The 22,189-nt window shown below is 54.8% G+C and overlaps 1 protein-coding gene across 1 annotated transcript in view; it reads right to left on the bottom strand.

Moving 5' to 3' along the window:
* Nucleotides 1–22,189, bottom strand: part of ARHGEF17 (Rho guanine nucleotide exchange factor 17) — a 55,791-nt gene that overhangs the window by 5,707 nt on the left and 27,895 nt on the right. The window contains exons 2-11 of the mRNA XM_052652755.1: nt 12,448–12,525; nt 7,145–7,327; nt 4,335–4,451; nt 4,026–4,118; nt 3,611–3,787; nt 3,268–3,318; nt 2,919–3,028; nt 2,747–2,832; nt 1,040–1,158; nt 527–740 (exon numbers count right to left, since the gene is read on the bottom strand). Coding sequence (XP_052508715.1) covers nt 527–740; nt 1,040–1,158; nt 2,747–2,832; nt 2,919–3,028; nt 3,268–3,318; nt 3,611–3,787; nt 4,026–4,118; nt 4,335–4,451; nt 7,145–7,327; nt 12,448–12,525 — 1,228 coding nt within the window. The remainder of the gene's footprint in view (nt 1–526; nt 741–1,039; nt 1,159–2,746; nt 2,833–2,918; nt 3,029–3,267; nt 3,319–3,610; nt 3,788–4,025; nt 4,119–4,334; nt 4,452–7,144; nt 7,328–12,447; nt 12,526–22,189) is intronic.

The following is a 22,189-nucleotide window of genomic DNA, read 5'->3' as shown; positions in this document are numbered from 1 at the left end:
CTTGGCCTCAATTTTCCCATCTGTACAATGTGAGAGGTAGACCCAGAGGTCTCTAAGGATTTTCTATGGACCCATTCAACAGTGCTCCCTGATCCAGGCCTGCTGTGTGTGTGTATGTGTGTGTGGTGGAGGTACGAGGTCCTAGTCACCCACTCTCATGATAGGGCCCCTGCCCTGTGCTGACCGTATCCACAGAATCCCTGCCAAAGAGGCCCTAAGAGAGTAAGTGAAAGTCGTTTAGTCGTGTCTGACTCTTAGCGACCCCATGGACTATACAGTCCATTGAATTCTCCACGCCAGAATACTGGAGTGGGTAGTGGTTCCCTTCTCCAGGGGATCTTCCCAACCCTGGGGAAGTCCTGAATTTCTCTGCAGAAGTCTCAGTCTACCCTTCCACTGGCAGGGACTGGAACACAGGACATGGCAGTCCTGAGATTTCTGGCTCCTGATGTCACACACAGCTGTAAGGTGCTGTCCACTGCTTGAAGGTTCTGGGAAGAGGGCACCGGCCTGGGCCCTGGCTTACCCAGTTTCCTCTTGGCCTCATCAAAGGCCTGCTCGAAGCCGAGGCGGGCATCGGGGTGGGGGAAGTCAAAAATGAAGGAGTCGGTGCCTTCGGGCCTCGTGGTGCACAGCTCCAGCTTGGTAGGAGGGAAGGAAAGCGCGTAGCACAGAGCCTGCTTCTCCGACAAGTCCCGGTGCATGGCAGCTGAGAGGTCCCGCAGCGCGTCATCCAGGCTCTGCAGGGAGAAGGGTCCAGGCCTCAGGGCCTCACCTCCCCGCTCAGCCTACTCCTGCCCTGGGGATGGGCCTGGGCATCTGCCCCTTCCTCAGACAGAAAATGGGATTCTACTTCCCGGAGACCAAGAGGTAGCCTGGATCCCGCACAGACATGGTGGGCCCTCCCGCCTCCCTCAGCTGGGGATGGAGCTGTGTCTCCAACCCGCAGGCCTGGAACACGACTTCCTTCAGAGATGGGATGAGGCTGTACTCTTCCCCCTCGGACCGGGTGAGGGAATCTCAGGCAGAAGAAGCAGACCTGGTGGGGGAAACCGAGGCTCTCCGAGAGCTTGCTCATCTGGCCCAGGGTGGTCAGGTCCTCGTCCAGGCGGCTGATCGCCTTCTGGATGTTCTCTCGATTGGCAGCTTGAGATGCCCCTAGTGGGGATAGAGGGAGGCCATGGGCAGATCCAGAGACAGACAAGGTCAGGCTTGGACAGACACTCTTCCCCTCCCCTCCAAACTTGCAGTTGGGTGCGGGGAGCAGCCTGATAAACTGAGAGGTTGTAAACCGATGGACCTCAGGTTAGCATCAACCCCAAAGTTAATGGGCAGCTTGGAGAGAAACTCCAGGCCCAAGAGCAGGGGACTGGGCCTGATTCACAGCCACCGGCCACAGGGTGTCGGTCCCTTGGAGAACTCCCTGGAAGAGCACAAAGAACAAACAGCAGACAGCTCCCAGGTTATGCAGACTCCAGCTGATGCCGGGCTGCTGTGGTGGTGCAGTCTCCCACAGGGGAAGTCAGCTGGGCAGGCAGAGCCTCAGGCAGTCAAATGTGCTGACCCAGGGATTCAGCTCCCCCCAGCAAAGGACGGGGCAATGGGCTGATGACCTAGATTTCCCTGGTCCTGTCCCATACTTGACCACTGCCAAATATTGGCCCCACAGACCAGCTCAGCATCCTGCACACTCCACACTGCCTGGCTAGGGGCGAACAGCCCAGACCAGTGGCCCACAAATGGGCTGAGTAGACAGCAGTAGAGTGGACTAGACAAGAGAGGCCTGAGGACATCTGCTCCTTCTGAGGGGAACTGTCCCCCCAGAACCCTCTACCACCTGGGCAGCCACGCTTTCTTCCCTATGACCCTGCCCCTCTCTGGCCACAGCTGACTGGACCACAGGTAGACACCTGACCTAGAGGTACTCATTTTATCCACCGGCCTGTTCTTTAGTGAGAAGAGATGAATTGGACCGATAATCAGCTTGCTTTCCTACAGAGGGGCCGGTGTGGGGCAGGCCTGGGTTCACCAAGGGGTTGAGTGAACCCCTGCCTCACTGGGTCTGACCTGCCTGCTGGTCCTGAGGTGCCCTCACCACCAAATGACCATCCTACTCAGGAGGGTGGACTGCGCCTCCTGGAGCAACTGGGGCTGAGAGCTGCGGGAGAAGGGCCACGAGGCAGACAAGGCCGTGATGGATCATGGGAGTTACGAGGAGGCAGGGAAAGCTGAGAGCAGTGAGATCTGGTGCAGAGGGGGCGGGCTGGGCTGGGGTCAGGGGAGCACGCTCACACAGCAGGAGGAGCAGCTCTTTGAAGCTGCCTCAGCTCCCGACAGTCTCAGCCCCAAACAAAAGGATCATTCCAGCCAGCTTTCTGATTGGCCTGAGTTGAGTGTGTCTGTTCCCCAGGCACCAAACTGCTGGACCAGAACAGTGCGCCATCATCTAAGATGAGGTGCATAAATGCATCTGTGCAGTGAACCAACTGCTACGGGCGTCTGCGCTCCTTGCAGCATGGCAGCCCCAGTACCCGGCCAGCCCACGGCAGGCCCCTGCCCAATCCGAAGGTGGCCGGTCTGGCTCTGTGGGACACAAACTGGATCCTGCATGCCAGCACCCTTGGACAGGATGGGAAAGCGAGGCCCAAAAGCAGAAGAGCAGGTGCACAGCCAGCCAGCCTAGCCACGGCTCAAATCCTCTGGTGGGCTTCTCAGAGGAAGACCCCCTAACACCCAGCACCCCCACCTTTGATGATGTCCGCATCGTCCAGTGGCAGCTTCCACAGCAGCTTGTACTTGCTGGCCGTGTCGATGACGCTGGCTGCCGTGTACCTGCGGGGAGCAACAGGGGTGCTCTGGCCAAGGCGGGGGAGTGGGCCCAGGGAAGGACAATGGCCTCAAGCACCCTGGCCACTCACAGGCTCATGGAGCTGCGCCGCAGGGAGCCCGACTTCCGCTTCAGGGTGGTGCAGACGATGAGGTCCGTGAACAGGAAGAGGGACCGGTCCTTCTTGCCACCGACTGCCTTCTGTGGGCCCGAGACAGGATTCAGGCCCAGAGGCCCTCCCTCCTGCCCACCGTGCCCAAGGGGGACAGCCAGGCCGAGGGAGGGGAGGGCCCTCCAGATGCCCAGAGGCAAATTGGGACTTGACCCTGGGCTCCTGCTGGGGTGGAAGAGCAGGAGGCCAGAGGGCAGCAGCTGTGAGCAGAGAAGGTAACCAAGCAGGGAGGTGGGCACAGGCAGGTGGACAATGGGACACTTCTTACCACTTCAATGACCATCTCCTGCCTCAGGAACCGCCGCATAGGGGCCTGGAGCTGTGGGGCAGGAGGGACAAGGCATCCTGAAGGCTCATTATGAGTCCTTTCCCCTCCGCAGACCCTAGTGGCCCTTGGCCCCACTCATGGGACAAGTCAGTAGGAGCAACACGGTGTCCATCCCCTCAGTGCTGTGTCATCAGGCCATGGGATATATGGCCAGAAACAGACATGGGGGAGGACACAGATGCACACTGAGATGGATGCAAACACACTGTAGCCATGACCACGGTTCCAGGTGACCACAGGTGTGGACATAGGCATGGGTGGAGCCAGGCGGGACGGCACTCACATCCTCCATGCCCTCGATGTGGGCCTCAATTTCCTGCAGCACGCGGGCGTGCCGCTCTGCCTCCTCAGCACTTCGCACACCCTTGTTGATGCGCTCAGCCACCTGCTTGATGTTCCGCTGAGCGTCCAGCAGGAGAGGGTAGTCTGGGTGGTCCTCAGGCGTATGCTTCAGGAGGTCCTGGGTGGAAATGGGCGGTAAACCCCTGTTTAGCCACCCCTGTCAGGCTCTGGGGCCCTACAGTGACTGCTGGAACAGAAGAGACTGTGAGTAGACTCTAGAGAGAACTTTCCTATCTGGACCCTGCGGCTCCACTAGGCGGGGACCACTGAGCCCCCTGCATCCTCACATACCTCCAGACTTTGCCCACCTGGCCACCCAGCCCCATGCCCTCCTGCCCACCCAGCCCCATGCCCACCTTCACCAGAAGCTCGTAGCGTGGGATCCGCTGCACAGGCTTGATCATGAGGTCGGACAGCGCCTGCTTCTCCTTGTTCTCACGCATGCTTTGCTGAAACCCAAAACAGGGTGGATGGGCACCCAAGTGAGGTATGACCAGCAAAGATGGAAGCGTCCAGGGACAGACAGGTCCCCAGTGAGCCCCTCCAGCTCTGAGGGGAGACACTGACCCACAAGCTAGGGCTCTGGGGTCCAGGCTGGGGGCTCCTGAGGCCCCCAAAGCTGACCCAAGAGGGGTGGCCTCCATCCCCCTGCCTGGCCCTGGTACCTCCAGGAACTTGAGAAAGGCAGGCCTCGCCTCCTTAGCCACACGCACGGCATCCTTCGCATTGAGAAAGTTGTCGATGTAGGCAGAGTAGATGTTGACCAGGACATCCTTCGAGAACTGTGGATGAAGAGGCAGGTTGGGACCCTCAAGGTGTCCCCTCCCCAGGTTTCCACTGATTCACGAGCCAACATCTGACTCTTCCCTCCATCTGAAAATGACACGGTCTCTAAGGGATCGGGCATGTGCTACTACTGTGATGTCTGTACATGTCATATGTATGACTGTGTGATTAGGCATGTGCATGTGCGTGCAAACACACATATGCACTCAGACCAGGCTCTCTCCCTCCCAACTGGGCATTTCATCCCCTAGTCTCCAACCAGGCAGGTCTCCCTCCTTGCTGTCAGCTGAGTGACACAAACTTGTTCCTGCTGCTTGGCTTTTGCTCATGTAATTCCCTCCAGCAGGAAGGCTCCTCCCCCATCCAAATCTCTCCCACCTTGGCAAGGCAGAACTCCAGTTCTGCCGCCTCCAAGAAGCACTCCTATGCTGAAGAGGGCTCAGCTTGGAACTATACCTGGCCTCTGGCCTCCCTGGCCCCTCAAGGCAAGTCTGCCAGCTCCAAGGAGTAGGTGCTCCCATCCCTCCCAGTATGTTCTGCCTGGTGGCTAACACCTGATGGCTGGGCTCAATGTGGATGTTCTTGGCAGAAGCCCTGGCTGGGCATTAGGACACCCCTGTGCCTGTCTCAGCTGCACCATGGATGGACTAGCTGACCTGTGGTGGTGTTTCTTGTCCCCTCTGGGTCTCCAAATCCATGTTTCTAGGTTCTTGATGCCAATCCCCACCCCCCATCAGATGTGATGCAGGGCAGAGGCTGAAGCAGCTCAGGGATAAAGACAGCCTCCCCTGAACTCCCCCCAATCCTGGGACAGGACATCCTACGCCGACCCCTCTAGGGGGACCAGGGCTTCCACTGCTACCCTTGGTTAACATCAAGGTCCAGACAGGGAGGGGATAAACCCAGTGACACGGAGGGCTGAGATAGACTGGAGATGTCAGCACTCAAGCTGGGGTCCCACCACTGCCAAGCCAAGGTTCCTGTTACATCAGTTTCCAGGTCAGCAGGCACCTTCTAAGACCTTCTTAGTAAGCCCAAGGCCCACCCCACCACATCACAAACACATGCAAACACACCCACATCCCATAGAAATAGATTAGGTGTTTTTTACTAGTAGAATTTCTGGAAGGAATTTTAGAGTTTTCTTTTTGAAATTATTTGGCTCTGAGTAAGCATTTAATTTGTGTTTCACTATGATTTCTCATTCATCATCGTGCTTTTTTTGGAATTCTGGCAAAATAAAATGTAACTGAAATTTTTTCAAATGTAATTAAACTCATGTAAATGAATACTAAATTTAACAATTAAAGAAAATGGCATGTTATGTTTTGCAGACATTTAGTTGAATGTTTATTAGTTTCACTTTTACAGTCTTTTTAAAATTCTGAAGCCAATGCCTTTCCTAAGGTCTCAATCACCATTGTAGGATTTTAAAACGCTCGCAGGTGGAAGTCTTGTCTGTGGTGAAAGGGACAAGGGGTGGCGTACAGCATGGGCACTGAAACCAGGTTTTTTTGGTTGAATCGTCTACCACTTACTGTGACTTTTTAAAAATATCATTCATTTATTTATTTGGCTGCACTGGGTCTTAGTTGCAACATGCAGGATCTAGTTCCCTGACCAGAGATTGAACCCGGGCCCCCTATATTGGAAGCATAGGGTCTTAGACACTGGACCACCAGGGAAGTCACTTACTAACTGTCACTTTGATCAGGTTATTTTCTCTATGTGGCAGAGCCATCAACTTTATTTTTTGCTTGTGGGTTTTTTGTTTTTTTTTTTTGCCTCGCCCCACACAGCTTGCAGGCTCTTACTTCTTGGATGAGGGCTTGAACTCAGGCCCTCAGCTGTAAAAGCATGGAGTCTTAACCACTGGGCCACCAGGGAATTCCCAGAATCATCAGCTTTAAACTTGGGAATAATCAATCATAGCTACCTCCTTAGTGTCATTGATATATATATACTGTATTTGGAATACCTAGCACATAATAAATGCCAAATAGCCATTATTATTAAAACGCCTGATGGAGAAAAGAGCTAGTCGCGACTAAGCCAGTGTCAGCATCAAGCCCAAGTCCAGGGTCAGGACCAGAACAACTGTTTACATTCAGGTTAAAGTAGGGGTTGAGGTCAGTACCAGTATCCATTTGAGGTCTGGGTCATAGTCAGGGGCAACTCAGGGTCAGGACTAGGGTTAGGTCAGTGTCAGCAACTGGTTTGGGGGTTTAGTCATGTCCGACTCTTTGCGACCCCATGGACTGTAGCCTGCCAGGCTTCTCTGTCCATGGGATTTTCCAAGCAAGAATACTAGAGTGGGTTGCTATTTCCTTCTCCAGGGGATCTTCCCCACCCAGGGATTGAACCTGGGTCTCCTGCATTGCAGGTGGATTTTTTTTTTTTACCAACGGAGCTACCAGGGAAACCGTCAGCAACTGGGGCTGGGTCCAAGGTCAGGGTGTCTAGCTGGGGTTGGGGCCAATGCCAGAGCCCAGCCAAGCTCTGGGGTTGGGTCGTGTCAAGGTCAATCCAGGATCTGGGGTCAGCGCTAGTGTCTCGTCAAGCTCTAGGGGTTGGATCAGGGATCAGAGTCCATCTGGGAGCTGGGGTGGGGTCCCAGGCCGCGTTGGTCTCTCCTGGGAGCGGCGGGGCTGTGGGGCAGGGGTGTAGCAGGGACCGCAGGGCCACTCACCGACTGGACAAGCAGGCCTCCCACCTTCTGCTGTGCGTGCCAGTTCTGCACGCAGTGCCGCACCTGCTCCAGGAACTGCTCATGGTGCTCCAAGAGCTCCGGGATCTGGTCGAAAATCTCATCCACCAGTGACGGGTCACAGAGCAAGGAGTTCTCCGGCTGCTTCAGTGGCTGCATATAGCCCTGGAGGGGCCACAGGGTCGGTGCCAGTTTCCTCAGAGAGATGGCACCCCAACCCACCGGCCCAGGTATACACAAAATCACCTGGGCCTGCTGCTCAGTGGCTCTGCCTCCGGGATCTCCCCCATTAAACTGGGAGCTCCAGGAGGGAGATGGAGAGGTCTAGCCCCATGACCCTCACTCAGCAACCAGGGTCTGGCACAAGTTGGGGGTGAGGGGTGAGAAAGATTTGTTGGATGTGTGAGTGAATAGAGCTTAGAGTGAGGAAAGCAAGAAGACTGGGCTCCTGGGAGACTCCACACACTAATTCAGCAAATATTTTATTGAGCATTTACTATGTGCCAGATACTATTCTAAAAACTAGAAGACAGCAGTGAACAAGAAAGGCCAAAATCCCTGCCCAGATCGAGCTTACAATCTAGTCAGATGAAACACAGAAATTAAATATATAAATAAATAACAACCATGTCATCGAATCTAAGATGCGTCATCACTCTTTTTTACCTCAAAAAAAAATGCTGTCAATTAAGTTATTATAGGCCATAACTATGGGATGAACCTGGATTTCAGAGATGGTAAAATGTGAAGAATGTGTCTTAGAATCAATTACATGCAGAAATCCTGTGGTAAATTAAAAGACAATAATTGCTGTGGGTTAAATAAAGCAGAGAGAGGTATGGAGGGGTACATGGAAAGTTATTGAAGGCTTATTGCACAATATCTGAAACACTGTTTTTAGATCTTCTGGTCAATTAGTGACTAAAACTCCCATTTTTCACTTCAAATCCGCATTCAGAGCTATTTCCTGAGCTAGAATAGCCCTGCTCAGTGGCGAGTGGCTCGCGTAGATGTAGCCCTCTACTGGCCTAAACTGTAACTACAAGCCAAAGAAACTAGGCTGTTTGAAAAAGTATATGGAATGCTGCACTAAAATTTACATCAAACGTTAAAAAAAATAGCTTGTTTTAAAACAAGTTTGAGAAAGTAAAGCTCAACAGAATCCTCTCGCCTGGTCTGAGATTCCGGAAAGGCGGAGGGGGCGGGGCTGACAGGACACACGTAGCCTTTCTCTCACAGCTCCCAGGCTAGTCTGAGCCCCTGCAGGATCTCTGCCAGAGTCTGTTGCCCAAGGAGTGGGAGTTGAACCGCTCACTTCTGGGTCCTAGCGCCTCACACAGAAGCCTGCACACCAGTTGGAGGAAAAAATAAACAGCGACAGGGAACTGCAGAACCTGCTAGGAGCCAACACCTGCACTCACCCACCACACACTTGCTGAGCAACTACTGCGTGTCCTGCTATCTAAGCACGAGCTGCACCTGTGGGCACACAAATGTCCCTGTGCTTGTGCATCTGACAATTTAGTGGAAGAAGGGAGATAAAAGTACCCTAAGCAACAAAATTATTACAGTGCATTAGAAGGTAGTAAGTGCAGTGGGAAATAAGACAGAGCGGTCGGTCAGGGAAAGCAGTGTTGTTAGCTGGGAATTTGCAAGTTGAAGAAAGACTCAAAAGGGTGATGGAGACACTGAGGAAAGGGTGCACCCTTAGGAGGTTGGTTCAAATCCCACCTCTTTCTGGCTGTTAACCTTGGCATTTAACTTCTTCCTTCATTGTGAACTCCTGGCCCTCAGGAATAATACAAATCAACTTGAGTGGCAGCAGTCACTGCGAGGGGTCACCAGGGCTGTAGAGTCCAGTCTCCCCACTAGAGTGAGACTGACAGGGATTCAACCCAGGCTATGGCACTCGTTCCCACTGTGAACCTGAACAAGTGGCTTTACCTCTCTGTGAGGAGTTTCATCATCTGTAAAACAGGGGTCTACAGTGAGGCTTATATGAAGTAACTTATATAAAGCACCCAATAAGTGTTAGCTCTTAGTATTACTGCTTGCTATGGTCTGAATGTGTCCCTCCAGAAGTCATATGTTGAAACGTAAGCCCCGATGTGGTGGTATTTCGGGGTGGCGCCTTTGGCAGGTGAGCATGTCATGAGGGTGGAGCTCTCACAAATGGGATTTGTGCCCTTTGAAAGAGAGCTCCCTCAGCCCTTCCACCACGGAAGACACAGTGAAAGACAGCTGTCTACAGACCAGGAAGCCGGTCCTCATCTGCACTTAATCTGCCAGCACTTTGATCTTGCATTTCCCCGCCTCCAAAACTATGCAAAATAAATTTCTATTTGTTTAGGTCACTCTATCAATGGAATTTTTTCTATAGCAGCCAAAATAGACTAGGATATCATTTAATAGATAGATGACTCTGGGCAGGCTTCTCCCTCTTTGAGCCTTCATAAGCATTATTATAATATCTGCCTCACAAGGTTAACACAAGGGTTAAAGGTGATTTTATAGATACACACACAAATGTGCATGCATGCATGCAGGCAAAATTGCCAGGCAGTATGTTAAATTATACATGCATCTCGTAATCTGCACCTGACACAGGTCTTATTATTCCCACCCAACCGACGAGGAAACAGAGGTAGAGACTGGATATATGACTTGCTCCAGATCACATGGCTGGTCAGGAGGTAGTGCCAAGTTCCAACACCAGTGGCCTGGCTCCGAAACTGTGCTCTGGACCCCTGGGCGGGACCTCAGTCCTCAACACAGCAGGGCTGCGTCAAGCGAGCTGGTCTCAGCTGACACTGTCCTTCCTGCTCACACCCTTCCCCTCTCGACACTCTCAGCCGGTGTCCTCAGCACCGTCCCCCCTTAGCTCTTCCACTAGCAGGTCCTGCAAGCCTCCACGTGTGCAGAGGCAGAGGGGCACGCCCACCCCATCACCTTTTAATCTTCCCACTGAGAGGAGGGCATGATTAGTTATATTTGCAGGACAAAAACGCGGAGGCTCAGAGGAGTGAGACTATTAGACTAGGCATCACCCAGAAGGGAGCAAGTGACTAAACCCCTGGACTGATTACCACGCCTTTGACTCCCACTTAGGGGACAACCAAGGACCCCCGAGACCTCTGCACATCTATTTGTGCCTGGCAGCCAGGGACACCTCATAAAGATGGAATTCTGGTTGTGGCCCTCCTGTGACTTCCTTGGGCTCACAGTAAAGGTCAGCTCCTTGCCCAGCAGCCACACTGGCCACCTCCCTGTTCCTAGTTGTTCTAGGTTTCCTCCAGCCACCCAGCCCTGTTCCGGCTGTGTCCTCAACCTAAAACAAGTCCCTCCAAGCTCTCCCCTTGCTTAAATCCTACCGACCCATCAGGTCTCAGCTAAACACCCCATACCCTGCCCCCAACACTAGGGCAGACCCCCATTCTGTGTTCTCACTGCTCTATGCATCTTAAAAAATACACACACAGACCTATAAATGATGTATTTTTGTGGTGTGATATATATATAGCATAAAATTTGCCATTTTAATCATTTTTAAGTGACTGGTTCAGTATACCCACATTAAAGTACATTCATGTTATGGACCATCACCACCATTCATCTCTGGAACTTTTTTTCAACTTCCCTGACTGTAACTCTGCACCCACTAAATACCAACTCCCCATGTCCCCCTCCCCAGCCACTGGCCGCCCCATTCTACTTTCTGTCTTTATGAAATTGGTTGGCCATTCCAGGTACCCCATATAAGTGGAATCGTTCAGTATTTGTCCTTTTGTGACCTGCTTAGTTCACTAGCATAATGCCCAAGAACTTGTTGCAGCATGTGTCAGAATTTCCTTTTTGGCTGAACAATATTCTGTTTTAAGAATACTCTCCATGCACTTCTACATCACCATGCGTCCTCACGCATAGCCTATCTGGTTATGGTCAGTCTCTGCCACAGACTGTGAGCTCTAGGAGACAGGACCTCATCACTCACATTCACTGCTGAACCCTCCAGAGAACGCTGCCTGCTTCATGGCGGATTTGTACAGTGAATGAGTGAATCCTTGGGATGTTTCCCCAGGCTCTCCCTTCCACCCTTCACTCTTGCTCTGCCTAGGTGGTTTGAGAAAACCTGTCCCCAGTTATAACCACCAGGTCCCACTTTAGCTCAGACCCACACTCTCTATCCTGGGCTCCAGACCCTGGGCATTCCAGACCCCCACATCTGAACCTCAACTCACCATCTCACCCCCTCTTTTTCACAGAGGGCTCCTTTAGTGCCTTAGTCACCTAGGCCAGAGCCCAGGCACCATCCTGGGCTTCCCCATCTTGCCCCACGGCCAACCAGGTACCATGTCTGGTCCGATTGGTCCACTTCCTAAATATCTGTCCCCAACTCGCCTCTTTGCAGTCTCCCCCCAGGTGGTGCTGGCCTCAGTGGCCCTGGCCTCCTCTTCTGCTACCCTCCTCCCAGCAGTCAGACAGACTTTATAAAGCGTGAGTCAGACTATACACTGCCCCTGCTCAAAGCCTTTCAATAATTCTTAGGATCCTTGGTAGAGTCCAAACTCTCCTCCTGCTACTGAGGGTCCCCACCATGTGAGCTCTGCTGGCTCCCTCAGCATCACCACAGGACTGACCCCTGTGCTCTGTGCTGGCCACGTGGACTCCTGAAAGGGCCAGGTCTTTCCTTACTCGACCTTGCACGAGCTGTTCCTGCTACTGAGAAGACAGGGCAGAAGGAAGCCAGCATGTCCTCCAGGGAAAATTCCTTGACCCTTTACCTTCCAGGTGCCCCCCACCCCAACCTGATGCCTTAAGAGCTCATATACTCAACTATGTCCCTAGCAGGACTGTCAATTCCTACAGCAGAGGCTTGTCTCTTATTTGGCCCGGTGTTTCCTGCACCTGGAACAGGGCCTGGCACCTTACGCATGCTAACATTTAATTCCATTCAATCAACATTTTTCCAGTCAATGAATGAAGTGAAGGCAGGGTCGGGGCGGGGTGGGAGCAGAGGGGGTTCACAGACCTAAGCTCAGACCCAGCATTGCCAGGAGAGGTGGGAGATCAGCAGGAGGAGGGCGCGTCTGCCGCCGGCGCCCCAGTCTGGCCTCCTCACGGCTCCTCTGCATCCACTACTGCCCTGGAGGGAGCGTCCTCTACGACGGGTGGTGTGCCCCACAGTCATTCCTCTCTAACCTCGGGCCCCGGGGCTCCCCCACGTCCAGCAGCCACCCAGACTCAGAATGGCTGCGCCCGGGGACCCAGGCCTCCCCAGGCCTCACCTGCACCAGGGTGCGCAGGGACTCCACATACGACTGCTCTGTGTCCAGCAGGGTCATCGTCACGTGCTTCCGCATATCCTGGGGGGACAGAAGGCAGAGGGTGAGCAGTGCCTTGTCCCTTTCACACGCGCCGCCTGCAGCCACAGGGGCCCAGAGAGCCCACCCACGCCCTCTCCTAGGTCTTCAAGGCCTGTCCTCCCCAAAGCACCGTGGACCTCCACTCTCCAGGTCTGTGCTCACGTGTCCGCCTGCAGACAGTGCCTCTCCCTGCAACTCCCAGCCTGCCTCCCCAGACTGCGCTCCTCAACTCTCATCCCTCCGCTCCCCTCTCCAGGGCTACTGGCAGCTCTGGAGATCTCCTGTTTACTTCTTGGCTCCCCTGTTGGACTCCTGAGAAGGACTCAAGAAAGTCAATAGCTTCTCACATTTGCGAAGGGCAATGCCTCCAGGTCATCCCTACTTCAGCTGCCAATTCCGAAAACCCCACCTCTGGGCTAAGTCCTGTGGGGTCAGACCCTGCCCTGGGCTTCACATCATCCCAGAAAGTCAAAACTGTCACTTCTTGCTACAATAAAGAAAAGGTGGCCCAGAGAGGTAAGGGCAGTGCTAAATGTCACGCAACAAGGCAGGGGCAGGGCTCAGCCCCTCTCAGACAAGGCTGGGTCCCGGTTCACTCAGTGAAAGAGGTTACCTGAGCCTTACTCCATGCCAGGCACTGTTCTAAATGTCGTGCACTATTTTCTCCTTCTGACCATCCTGTGAGGTATGTGTGATTATTCTTCCCATTTTAAGGAGATCCAGGCAGCAATATCTCCATTCCGAGGCTCTGATGATCTGCATTATGGAGACTCGCACTCATACCCTCAGGGGAAGGTGCACATCCCACAGGGCAGTCCCTGCTCTCTGGCAAGGTTTTTCTGGAAGTCAGTTTAGGGATGCCCTCTGTGTGTTCCATCCTGGGACTCAGCTTATCTGCCCCTGGCCACCAGTTCCTTTGCCTCTGGCCCACTCCTCCTCCAGGAAGCCTTCCCAGATGGCACAGCTCTCTCCCCCAAGCTCCTGGAGTGGTCCTAAGCCAAGTCCCAACTCCGCTGGGCCCCAGATCTCTAGGGCTTATTCTCCCCTCTCCTTCCCAGTCAGTCCTCAGCTTGGCCTCAGCAGGAGCTTGGGCTCCAGCCATGAAGGCCTGCCAGTCAGCGTGGATGCTCTTCGTGTGTGACGATGCCATGGTGGGTGTCTGTGTCTGTGGCCTCCCTCTAGTGCCCACCCCAGGAGCCTCTCAGGGTTGGGACTCAGCCGGTGGAGCAGGGCTGATCACTACTGTGCCACAGTCTGTGTCTGCTGAGTGGCCTAAGCACTGGGCTTGCCCAGTTGGCCTGATTCAGCCACTGCTCACCCCTCTACTAATAGACACCGCAGGTCCCCCCCTCCCTCTGACTCAGGGACTTAGAGGTCAGGCCTGTCCCCAGGCCTGTACTACAACAAGGCATACTTTAAAAAGTAGGCTTCTATGCTAGGAACTCAGGGGTGGGAGTGTGAATGGCACCCCCTAGGGGGAGGGGAAGAGGCTGGCTTGCCCCCTCCTCAGTGCTGTGCTCTGATGGGTAAGAAGGCACTGGATTTTGTCTCAGAGCCCCCAGCTACAGCCAGACCATCTATGCTCAGTGCTTCTGAGGCCTTAAAAAACCAGGGCAGCTTCCAGTAGGAGGCAGCACCAGCTAGGCTCCTCGAGGATGAGAGTTTGGGAGGGAGGGCAACAAGGGCCAGAAGGGCCTCCCAAGGAAAGGCCCAGATGCCCAACCTCCTGCAGGGAAACACCTCAGCGTGTCACAGACGTGGCCTCGCTTCAGCCTCACACTCACAGCTCTATGACAGCACTTGTCATCGCCAATACACCGGTGAGGAAGTCAAGTCAGAGAAGTGGCCTGACCTGTCAGAGGCCACACAGCCAGTGACTGGCAGAGTGGGTAAGCGAGTCTCCTCAGCCACCTCATGCTGAGACTTAGGGGCCAAGAACTCAGAGTTCTCACTCAGACTGCCCAGCCAGCCATGAGCCACAGGGCCCCCAGCCTGGCCCCTCCCAGCTATGTGACCATGGGTGGTCACCTAACCGCCTGGACTTCTACATTTTCCTTTATGAAATGGAACAAATAATACCTCCCTCCCAGTGCTGGGAAAGCGAGGACCTGAGGAGCAGGGCAGCTCTCTGCACACACTGGGTCTTTAAGGACCATCCTCACTGTGTCTTGGCAAGGCTGTTTATCTACATCTGTCTCCTGCTGGACAGGCAAGCTCCGACTGTTGGATCAGGCAGACTTGGCCCTGGGTGGCACAGCACCCCCACCCAGCACTTCCCAGGCCCAGGCCTGCCAGGCCCAGCAGTGAGGGTCATGAGCAGGGAGGCCCCCTGAGGGGGGCAGGGCGGGTGCTGGGCCTGATGGCCCAGAGCTGGGGTTAGTAACTCATGCAGGGAGGCTGACGCTGCAACAGCCGCCTTTCCAGCCTCCTCCCTGCTCAAAAGCACAGCGGGCGTCACTCAGCTGTCAGGTAGAGGTACGGAAAACAAGGCCAGCTCCCTGTCACTGCACTGGGCGCCCCTTCGCACGTGCCCAGACATGGGTGTGAGTGTCAGTGGGGGCCAGGGGAAGCAGGGGACAGGCAGTGCAGCTGTCAACCAGATCAGCAGGCACACCTGTTCTGGGAGGGACAGCCCTGTAGGCCCAGCCTCCCCCAGAGCCTCTCACCCCTCAGCAGCCCAACCCCAGACCTTCACTACACGGGGCCCTGAACGGGGAGGGGACGTGGGGCCCAAGGGGTACAGCAGGAGGACGGGGTGGGGTGGGGATGGGGGGGCCCGAGGGGGGTCCTCCTACCAGTATAACTGGGATATCATGACCCAAAGCCCGAGACTCCTACATATGCGGCATGAAGACAGAGACATGTGTACAGAGAGAAGCCGTAAGGCCAGACACCCCGCAAAGAGGAAAAATGCATCCAGGTCCTTAGAGAGACACACAATAGGGCATAGGGAGGAGGAAGGACAAAACCACAGCCCCACTGGAGCCCAGGAGAGCGGAACAATTGAGTCCAGGCCCAGAGAGACAAAGCACAGAGACAGCGGGTGGAAGCCGCCCCCTCCCCCGCAGGGGAGCACACACGGAGCCAGGAATGGGGACACCACCACTGCCACCCCAGCACGACACCTCCCAGGCCCAGTGACTCCAGGGAGAGGATGGCAAGGAGGGGAGCAAACCTGACCGCCCCTTACCCCCCAGCACATACGCTCATCCTGAGACAGAGGCTGGCAAAACCTCCTCTCCCTGAGCCTGTGGACCCAGGGTACCCTGGTGACAGTCTCAGCCTCCAGGCTGACCTGTATCGGCGCTCAGCACAGGACTGCCAACCACTGCTGGGTTTCAGGGTGCAGGCCTGCTACCCAGCTGAGCTTGCCAGCTCTTCTGCCATCCCCAGTTTGCATTCTGGTGGCACCAAACCTCAGCATCTTGCTAGCCACACCACCCCTGACAGGACTTCTCACACACCCTCCATCTCGCTGCCACCATCACTGATCACTGAGTCCCCAGCCCCACAGCCAGGCAGCTGCTGGGCCCCAGCATCTCTGCCTGTGCCTCCCCCAGTCCGGGGCGCCAGACTTCTAAGCCTTGGCCCAGGTCCCTCAATGCCCCTCCCCCTCCCCGTACCTGGGCCTCCCCGGGCTCCTCAGGGTCAGCGCTGTTGCTCCCCCCGGCGGGCTCCCCGGAGGCGGCGGCCGGGCCCAGCTCGCGCATGTCTTCCAGCGCGATGGTGAACTGGGCCAGGGTCTTCACCATCTGTAGCATGCGGCCGGCCCGCCGCCGCCGCACCGCCGGGGCGGGGGCGCCGGGAGTCGACGGGCCCCCTCCCTCCCACTGAAGCTCTCTCCGCGGGGATCAGCCGGGCCGCGGCGGCGGTCGTGCGGTATCAGTTCCAGCGGCGATCTGATGGCGGCGGCCGGGCCCGCGGCGGCGCTGTAGCCTCCTCCGCTGGGCGAGTGCGCCCGGCGAGCCCCGCGCGGCGCCGCCGGCAGCGCGGAGGGGAGGAGGGAGTCCCCCGCCCCCGGGCCACCCCGCCCCCTCCACTCGGGCCCCTCTCCCCCAACACGCCAAGGGCGCCCCGCCTCGCCCCAGCAGCTTCGCCACACGGCGGCCTCCGGTCGCAGACCTATCTCCCTCTGTGGACACAAGTCCGCGCACACCCGTGGACAAAGGCGAGTACACTTTCTTCCCACACCTGTACGCACGGAGGCACACGCAGGGACATGCAAATGCCCACATAGAACCAGCCCACATACATGGATGCCTGCCCTCGGTCCTCGATTAGTATACACGTGTGGGTCAGAGCCAAGGACACACACAACAACATAGTCCCATACAGACCTGAACCCTGACACACCCGTGAAACCGCCCCAGTGCTGCACGCAGCCACACGTGCTTCCATGTTCATGCAACTATAACCAGGCACAAATAGGCACACAAAATTTAGGGATGTGCACACATACACATCCCTGGAAACTGCTGCTGTCCTCCATCCAGGGACACAGCACTTGGACCATGGAGCAGACTACCAGGCAAGGGCGTATCCCGAGTCACTCTAACACCTGCTCCACCCAGTAGACCTGTGTCCTGTGCTTGAGACAGTCCAAGAGGCTTCGAGTCCTATTCCTCTCCACCCCATCCCACTACCACCATGGGTAGGGGGCTCAGGCATTTATAGGCACAGCCCCCCCCCCCCCCCCCCCCCCCCCCCCCCCCCCCCCCCCCCCGCCACCAGACTGTCCTCCAGGATGCCTCCTGGCAGGATCCTCAGAAACTGTTCCCTAAATCCCAGGTGGTGCCCAAACCTATTCCAGACTGATTTAATCATGAGGGGCACACGTGAGCTTGGTTTTGTACCAGTTTCTACCTCACCATGGGGCTCTGATGTGCCCTGCAGCTGCCTGGGGAACTCATAATTCCCTAGTATACTGAAGGCTCCCACACTCACCACACTCCTAATGGATTCTCTCCCCAAACCCGCTTCCCTCTGGGTTTCCTGCACAGTGGAGAACTCCTGACCCCATCAACCAAGCCAGTCCCAGTCCCCACAGCTCCCCCATGCTTGAGAGCCCCTTCCCCTGCCACTTCCATCTTAACTGCGAGAAACAAACCAGGCTCTCTCCTACCCCAGGGCCCTGGCCCTTGTCTCTTTTCTCTCCTACAAGTGCTTTTCTAAAATTTATTTATTTGGCTGCACCAGGTCTTAGGTGCGGCATGAAAACTCTTAGTTGCAGCATGGGGGGGTTTAGTTTACTGACTAGGGATCAAACCCAGGTCCCCTGCATTGGGAGCATGGAGTCTTAGCCACTGGACTACCAGGGAAATCTCTACAAGGGCTTTTTCTTTTCCCTTAAGACTAGTCATAATGCAAATGTCACCTCAGGGAAGCGTTCCCTGAACCTCTGATTAGGTCAGGTGCAGCTGCTCTATGCTTTCAAAGAGCCTCAGTTTTTCTTAACCAGGTATCACAGATTAAAATTATACATTTGAGCTAGATTGATGCTCCTCTCTTCCCAAGTGACTGTAAGTTCCTTGAGGGCAGGGCACACAACCCTTTCATAAGCCATAGCCCTCTGTGCGTAGATGCTGGCTAATGAAACAATAACTCCAGCAATTCTTCCTTCTCCCTTTCCCCACACACCAAGCAGTCACCACCTAGAGGCAAAGAGCCCACGCATGTCCCAGCTCATAAAACTTTCCTGGCATCCCCATGGCACAGGATCAACTCTTCCTGCTGGCCCTTGCAGCCTCCTATCCTGCTCTGCCCCACTGCCTCCCCATTCCCCTGTTTGGCCCTCACCTAAGGTGAGTCCACATCCCACACCCCTGGCCAGTAGTAGCATCTTCAGAGTCCCCAGATATCCAACACTAAAATTTTAACTCCCCAACAGACCAACCCCATGTAGCCAACAATGAGAACAGGCATAGGGAATTCCAAGAAGGTAGCAAGAGAAGACCGAGGTGACCTGCACCTGGCAGGGGTCCCAGAGCAGTGAGCACTAACTACCCAGAGCTGGGGGTGCTCCCACAGGCCACACTAGCGGGCGGAGCCTGACACCTGATGGGTGCTCACTAAGTCTGCCCTGCATAGTGAGGGAACCACTGATGAACCCATCTGTCTCTCCTGGGTCTCATGAGAGCCCCACCCTAAGCAATTCTTGAGCCAGTCCGCTGAGTGAAAGAACGAATGCAGGCAAGAGTGGGTGCTCTGCGTGAACTCCCCTCCTGGTCCCTCTCTAGCAGTGGTTCTCAAAGTGCGTCCCTGTGCAACTCCTGGGGCCGTGTTAGAAATGCACATTCTCAGCCTCCCTGACACCACCCAAGGAGGCAGAAGCGGGGGTGCTCCGGGAGAGCCCAAGCCCTCTTCTGCCTCTGGTTTGGGACCAGTGAGACTCCGCACTTGTCACCTTCTGAGTGACATGGACTGTGGACTTCCCTAGGGGCAGGGCCTGCTCCTCTTCCTCCTCCTCTTGGGCTCATAACATTGGGGAGAAGGTTGGGAACAGCCAGACCATTTAATTGAGTGATGGTTTGAGCAAGGAGGATGGACACCAGTACAAACAGCCAGGTCCCAAAGGTAATCCCACATGAGTAAAAGGAACAGTGATCCGAAGGCCTCACCCCAGGCCCGTTGCTTGATCACTGTAGCTACTTAACTCCACACTGGCTTTCTCTCTGAACACCTCCTTGCCTATTTGACCTCTCTCCAGCTATATGACCTGGGCCTTATTTCCTCTAAGTGGCTGTGAGGCAGTGCCGAGCTGGGGCTTGTTAGTGAGTTGCATTCATTCCCTCCCTCACTCCAGCGAGACCAGGCCCTGCAGAGATGAATCCTTTCTGGCTGGCACCCAGGAGCTCCCAGACAACACACAGGGCTCAACAGAGGGAATCACTCATGCCTCAAGAAATGGGGGTGAGGGGTATTTAGGGAGGGCTTCCTGGAGGAGCCAGGCAGGTCCCAAGGTCAAGAGATCCAGAGGCAAGTGGGTGCCCAGAAGGCAGAGTTCACCAGAGGCCCCCGCCCTGGAGAGCGCGGTGAGGCCTGGTGCTGACGGCACTGCACGCTGTGGCTGCTTCATTAAAGACGGCTAATTAGATCCAAGCCCATTGCCGTGGCAACACAGGGGCTAGTGGGGGTGGGGAGATGAGGGAAGCTGAGAGAACAGGAGTGCAGAGTGCTGCATCAGGCATCTCCCCTATATCAGCACAGGTATCAGAGCTCCTCAGAGTCCGGTCAGCTGGGGTGGAGGCTGAAGACACCCCTGGGCAGCTTGGATTCTGTTGGAGCTCCTCTGAGCTCCCATTTCAGGCACAGATTTCTTTTCCTTTTGGGTATCTGCAGTTGTTTCAAGTGAATCTGGCTCAGAATAGTTTTTGTTTAATTGTTCAGGTAGTTGGTATAGGCCCATCTAGTCCCCCTCTTCATACCCTAAACCCCACCACACCCCATACACCACCCTCCCCAGAAGCAGGAAAGGGCTCTGATCCACGAGGCCACTGCCTCACTCCGGGAGGCCAGCTGGGCACCCCGGCCAGCCCTGGGTGACACCAATCCTCCCAACCCTGACCTAGTCTGTGACTGCTTCCCCAGCTCTGAGGGAAGTCTAACAATTCGCCAGCCTGCCTCTGGACACACTCCCACCCCGAACCCCACCAAAATCACCTGGAAGACCTCTAGCCCACTTAGGGCCATGTGAGCTGGGCCAACTGGGGGACCGTGATGAAAAAGGATGTATGGATGGCTAATGAGTAATGGCTGAAAAAAATAACAGGATGGATTGATGATGGATGAATAAATAAATGGGTGGAAGAACAGAAGGATGAATCGATGACAAATGAGCACAAATGGACACACAGACACATGATCCAACGGATGAGAAGTTAACTGAGTTTTTATTTTACTCATTTGTTGACAATTTAACAAATATTTATTCAGTACCTTCCAGGTACCAAGCACAGTGCTGGGTGGAGACTTAATCTTAGAATCTTAACCACCACTCTTAACCATCACTAATGCTATTTAAACACTTTTCAGGCACCCCACCCCTACTTTCCAAGCCCTGGCTCTTTTGATCCCCACGGCAGTCCTACATGAAGGGTTTCGATACTGTTATCCCTGCATTTTACAAACAGGGGACCTGAGACTCAGGGAAGTCACCTACACAGTAAGCAGTGGAGCCTGGTGGCTGCTTTCAGGGCCCGTGCTCTTAAACCACCACCTCCCCTGGGAAGAGCCCCCTCCACTTCCCCTGGGGCTCACCTGCCTCCCTGGTGCCCTAGTTGCCTGAACTGCCTTTCTGCAGCCTCATCTGTACTGAGACAATGACACATTCTCCTGACCCAGGTCGGAATTGGTAGAAAACAAAATGCTGTCCATCCACAGGCAATGCTGGGATCACGGAGGCGCCTCTTCCCTGGGAACTGAGCCCTGGCTAATGGCCCAGATGGACTGTCTGCGTTCCTGACCCCACCAGTGTCCACGGACCTGGAGTTAGTACTGGATGTTCCCAACCCAATGGGCTATCCATTTCACTGGTGGCTGCTGCCCTTCTCAGGTCCTCAGGCTCATCAATGAAAGTTCCAAAAGAGGGATTTCTGGGCACAGCAATTAGGAGTGCAAACTATGGAGCCAGACAGTTTGGGCTCAAATCCTGGTTCGACCAGGTGATATGACCTTGAGCAAGACTCTTTCCCCTCTTGGGGCCTCGGTCTCTCCATCTGTTCCTGTTTGAGACCCCTTCCCTCTTCCTCCCATCATCCATCCCTTCCCACGTCACAGCCTGTCCCTTACAGACCCTCCCTTCTGGGAGGAGGGACCGCTCAAGGCTCCACCAAGTTCCCAGGCCTCAGGCAGCTGCAAGGGCAGTCTCCAAGCCACAGGACTCCCTCGGGACTGGCTGCTCTGGATGGGCCCCAGAATTCTGGGGAACGTGCTTTGAGAACAGGAAGGGGAGAGATCAAGGGCCTAAGGAGCCTCAGGTCCTTCCTGCTACAGGGTCACCGCCCCACTCAGGTCAGACAGTGCGCACTTGGAGGTGGGATTATGAGACACACGTGTGTTTCAGCCGTGCAGGCTCATGCACGTGTCTGTGTGTCCCTGTCAGTGGTCTTCTGTGGCCACTCGACTGCACAGCACCTCTGTGGGTGGTGATCCCTGTGGTTCTTGGCAGAGGTGGAAAGTGAAGGGGCCACATCAGTAAAAACCAAAAACAGCTATAGCTGAGCATTCACCATGTGCCAGGCATGGGAGAAGTACTTTATATCACTGTCTCATTTTATCCTCATAAGCAGTCCAGGGGAGTGTGGTGGCTTGCATTTTTCAGATGGCTATCACAGTATCTTCCACGACACATGGTCTTCTTACAATGTGGTACCGACACTCCTTCTATAGAATGATGAGGTTAATGTTCCCTACCCTTGAAACTGGGTGGACCTTTGTGACTGCCCCAACCAATAGAGTACAGCAGAAGGGATACTATGTGACATCCAAAGTGAGGTGGTCCAGTGATTAAGACGTTGCCTTCCAACGCAGGGAATGCCAGTTCAATCCCTGGTCGGGGAGCTAAGACCCCACATGCCTCATAGCCAAAAAACCAAAATATAAAACAGAAGCAATACTGAAACAAATTCAATAAAGACTTTTAAAAAATTCTCATTAAAAGAAAAAA

Source organism: Budorcas taxicolor, chromosome 15 (assembly GCF_023091745.1).
Source record: "Budorcas taxicolor isolate Tak-1 chromosome 15, Takin1.1, whole genome shotgun sequence".
NCBI classification, from domain to species: domain Eukaryota; kingdom Metazoa; phylum Chordata; class Mammalia; order Artiodactyla; family Bovidae; genus Budorcas; species Budorcas taxicolor.
The sequence above is the reverse complement of the archived record's forward strand: the minus strand, read 5'-3'. Positions and strand labels throughout refer to the sequence as shown.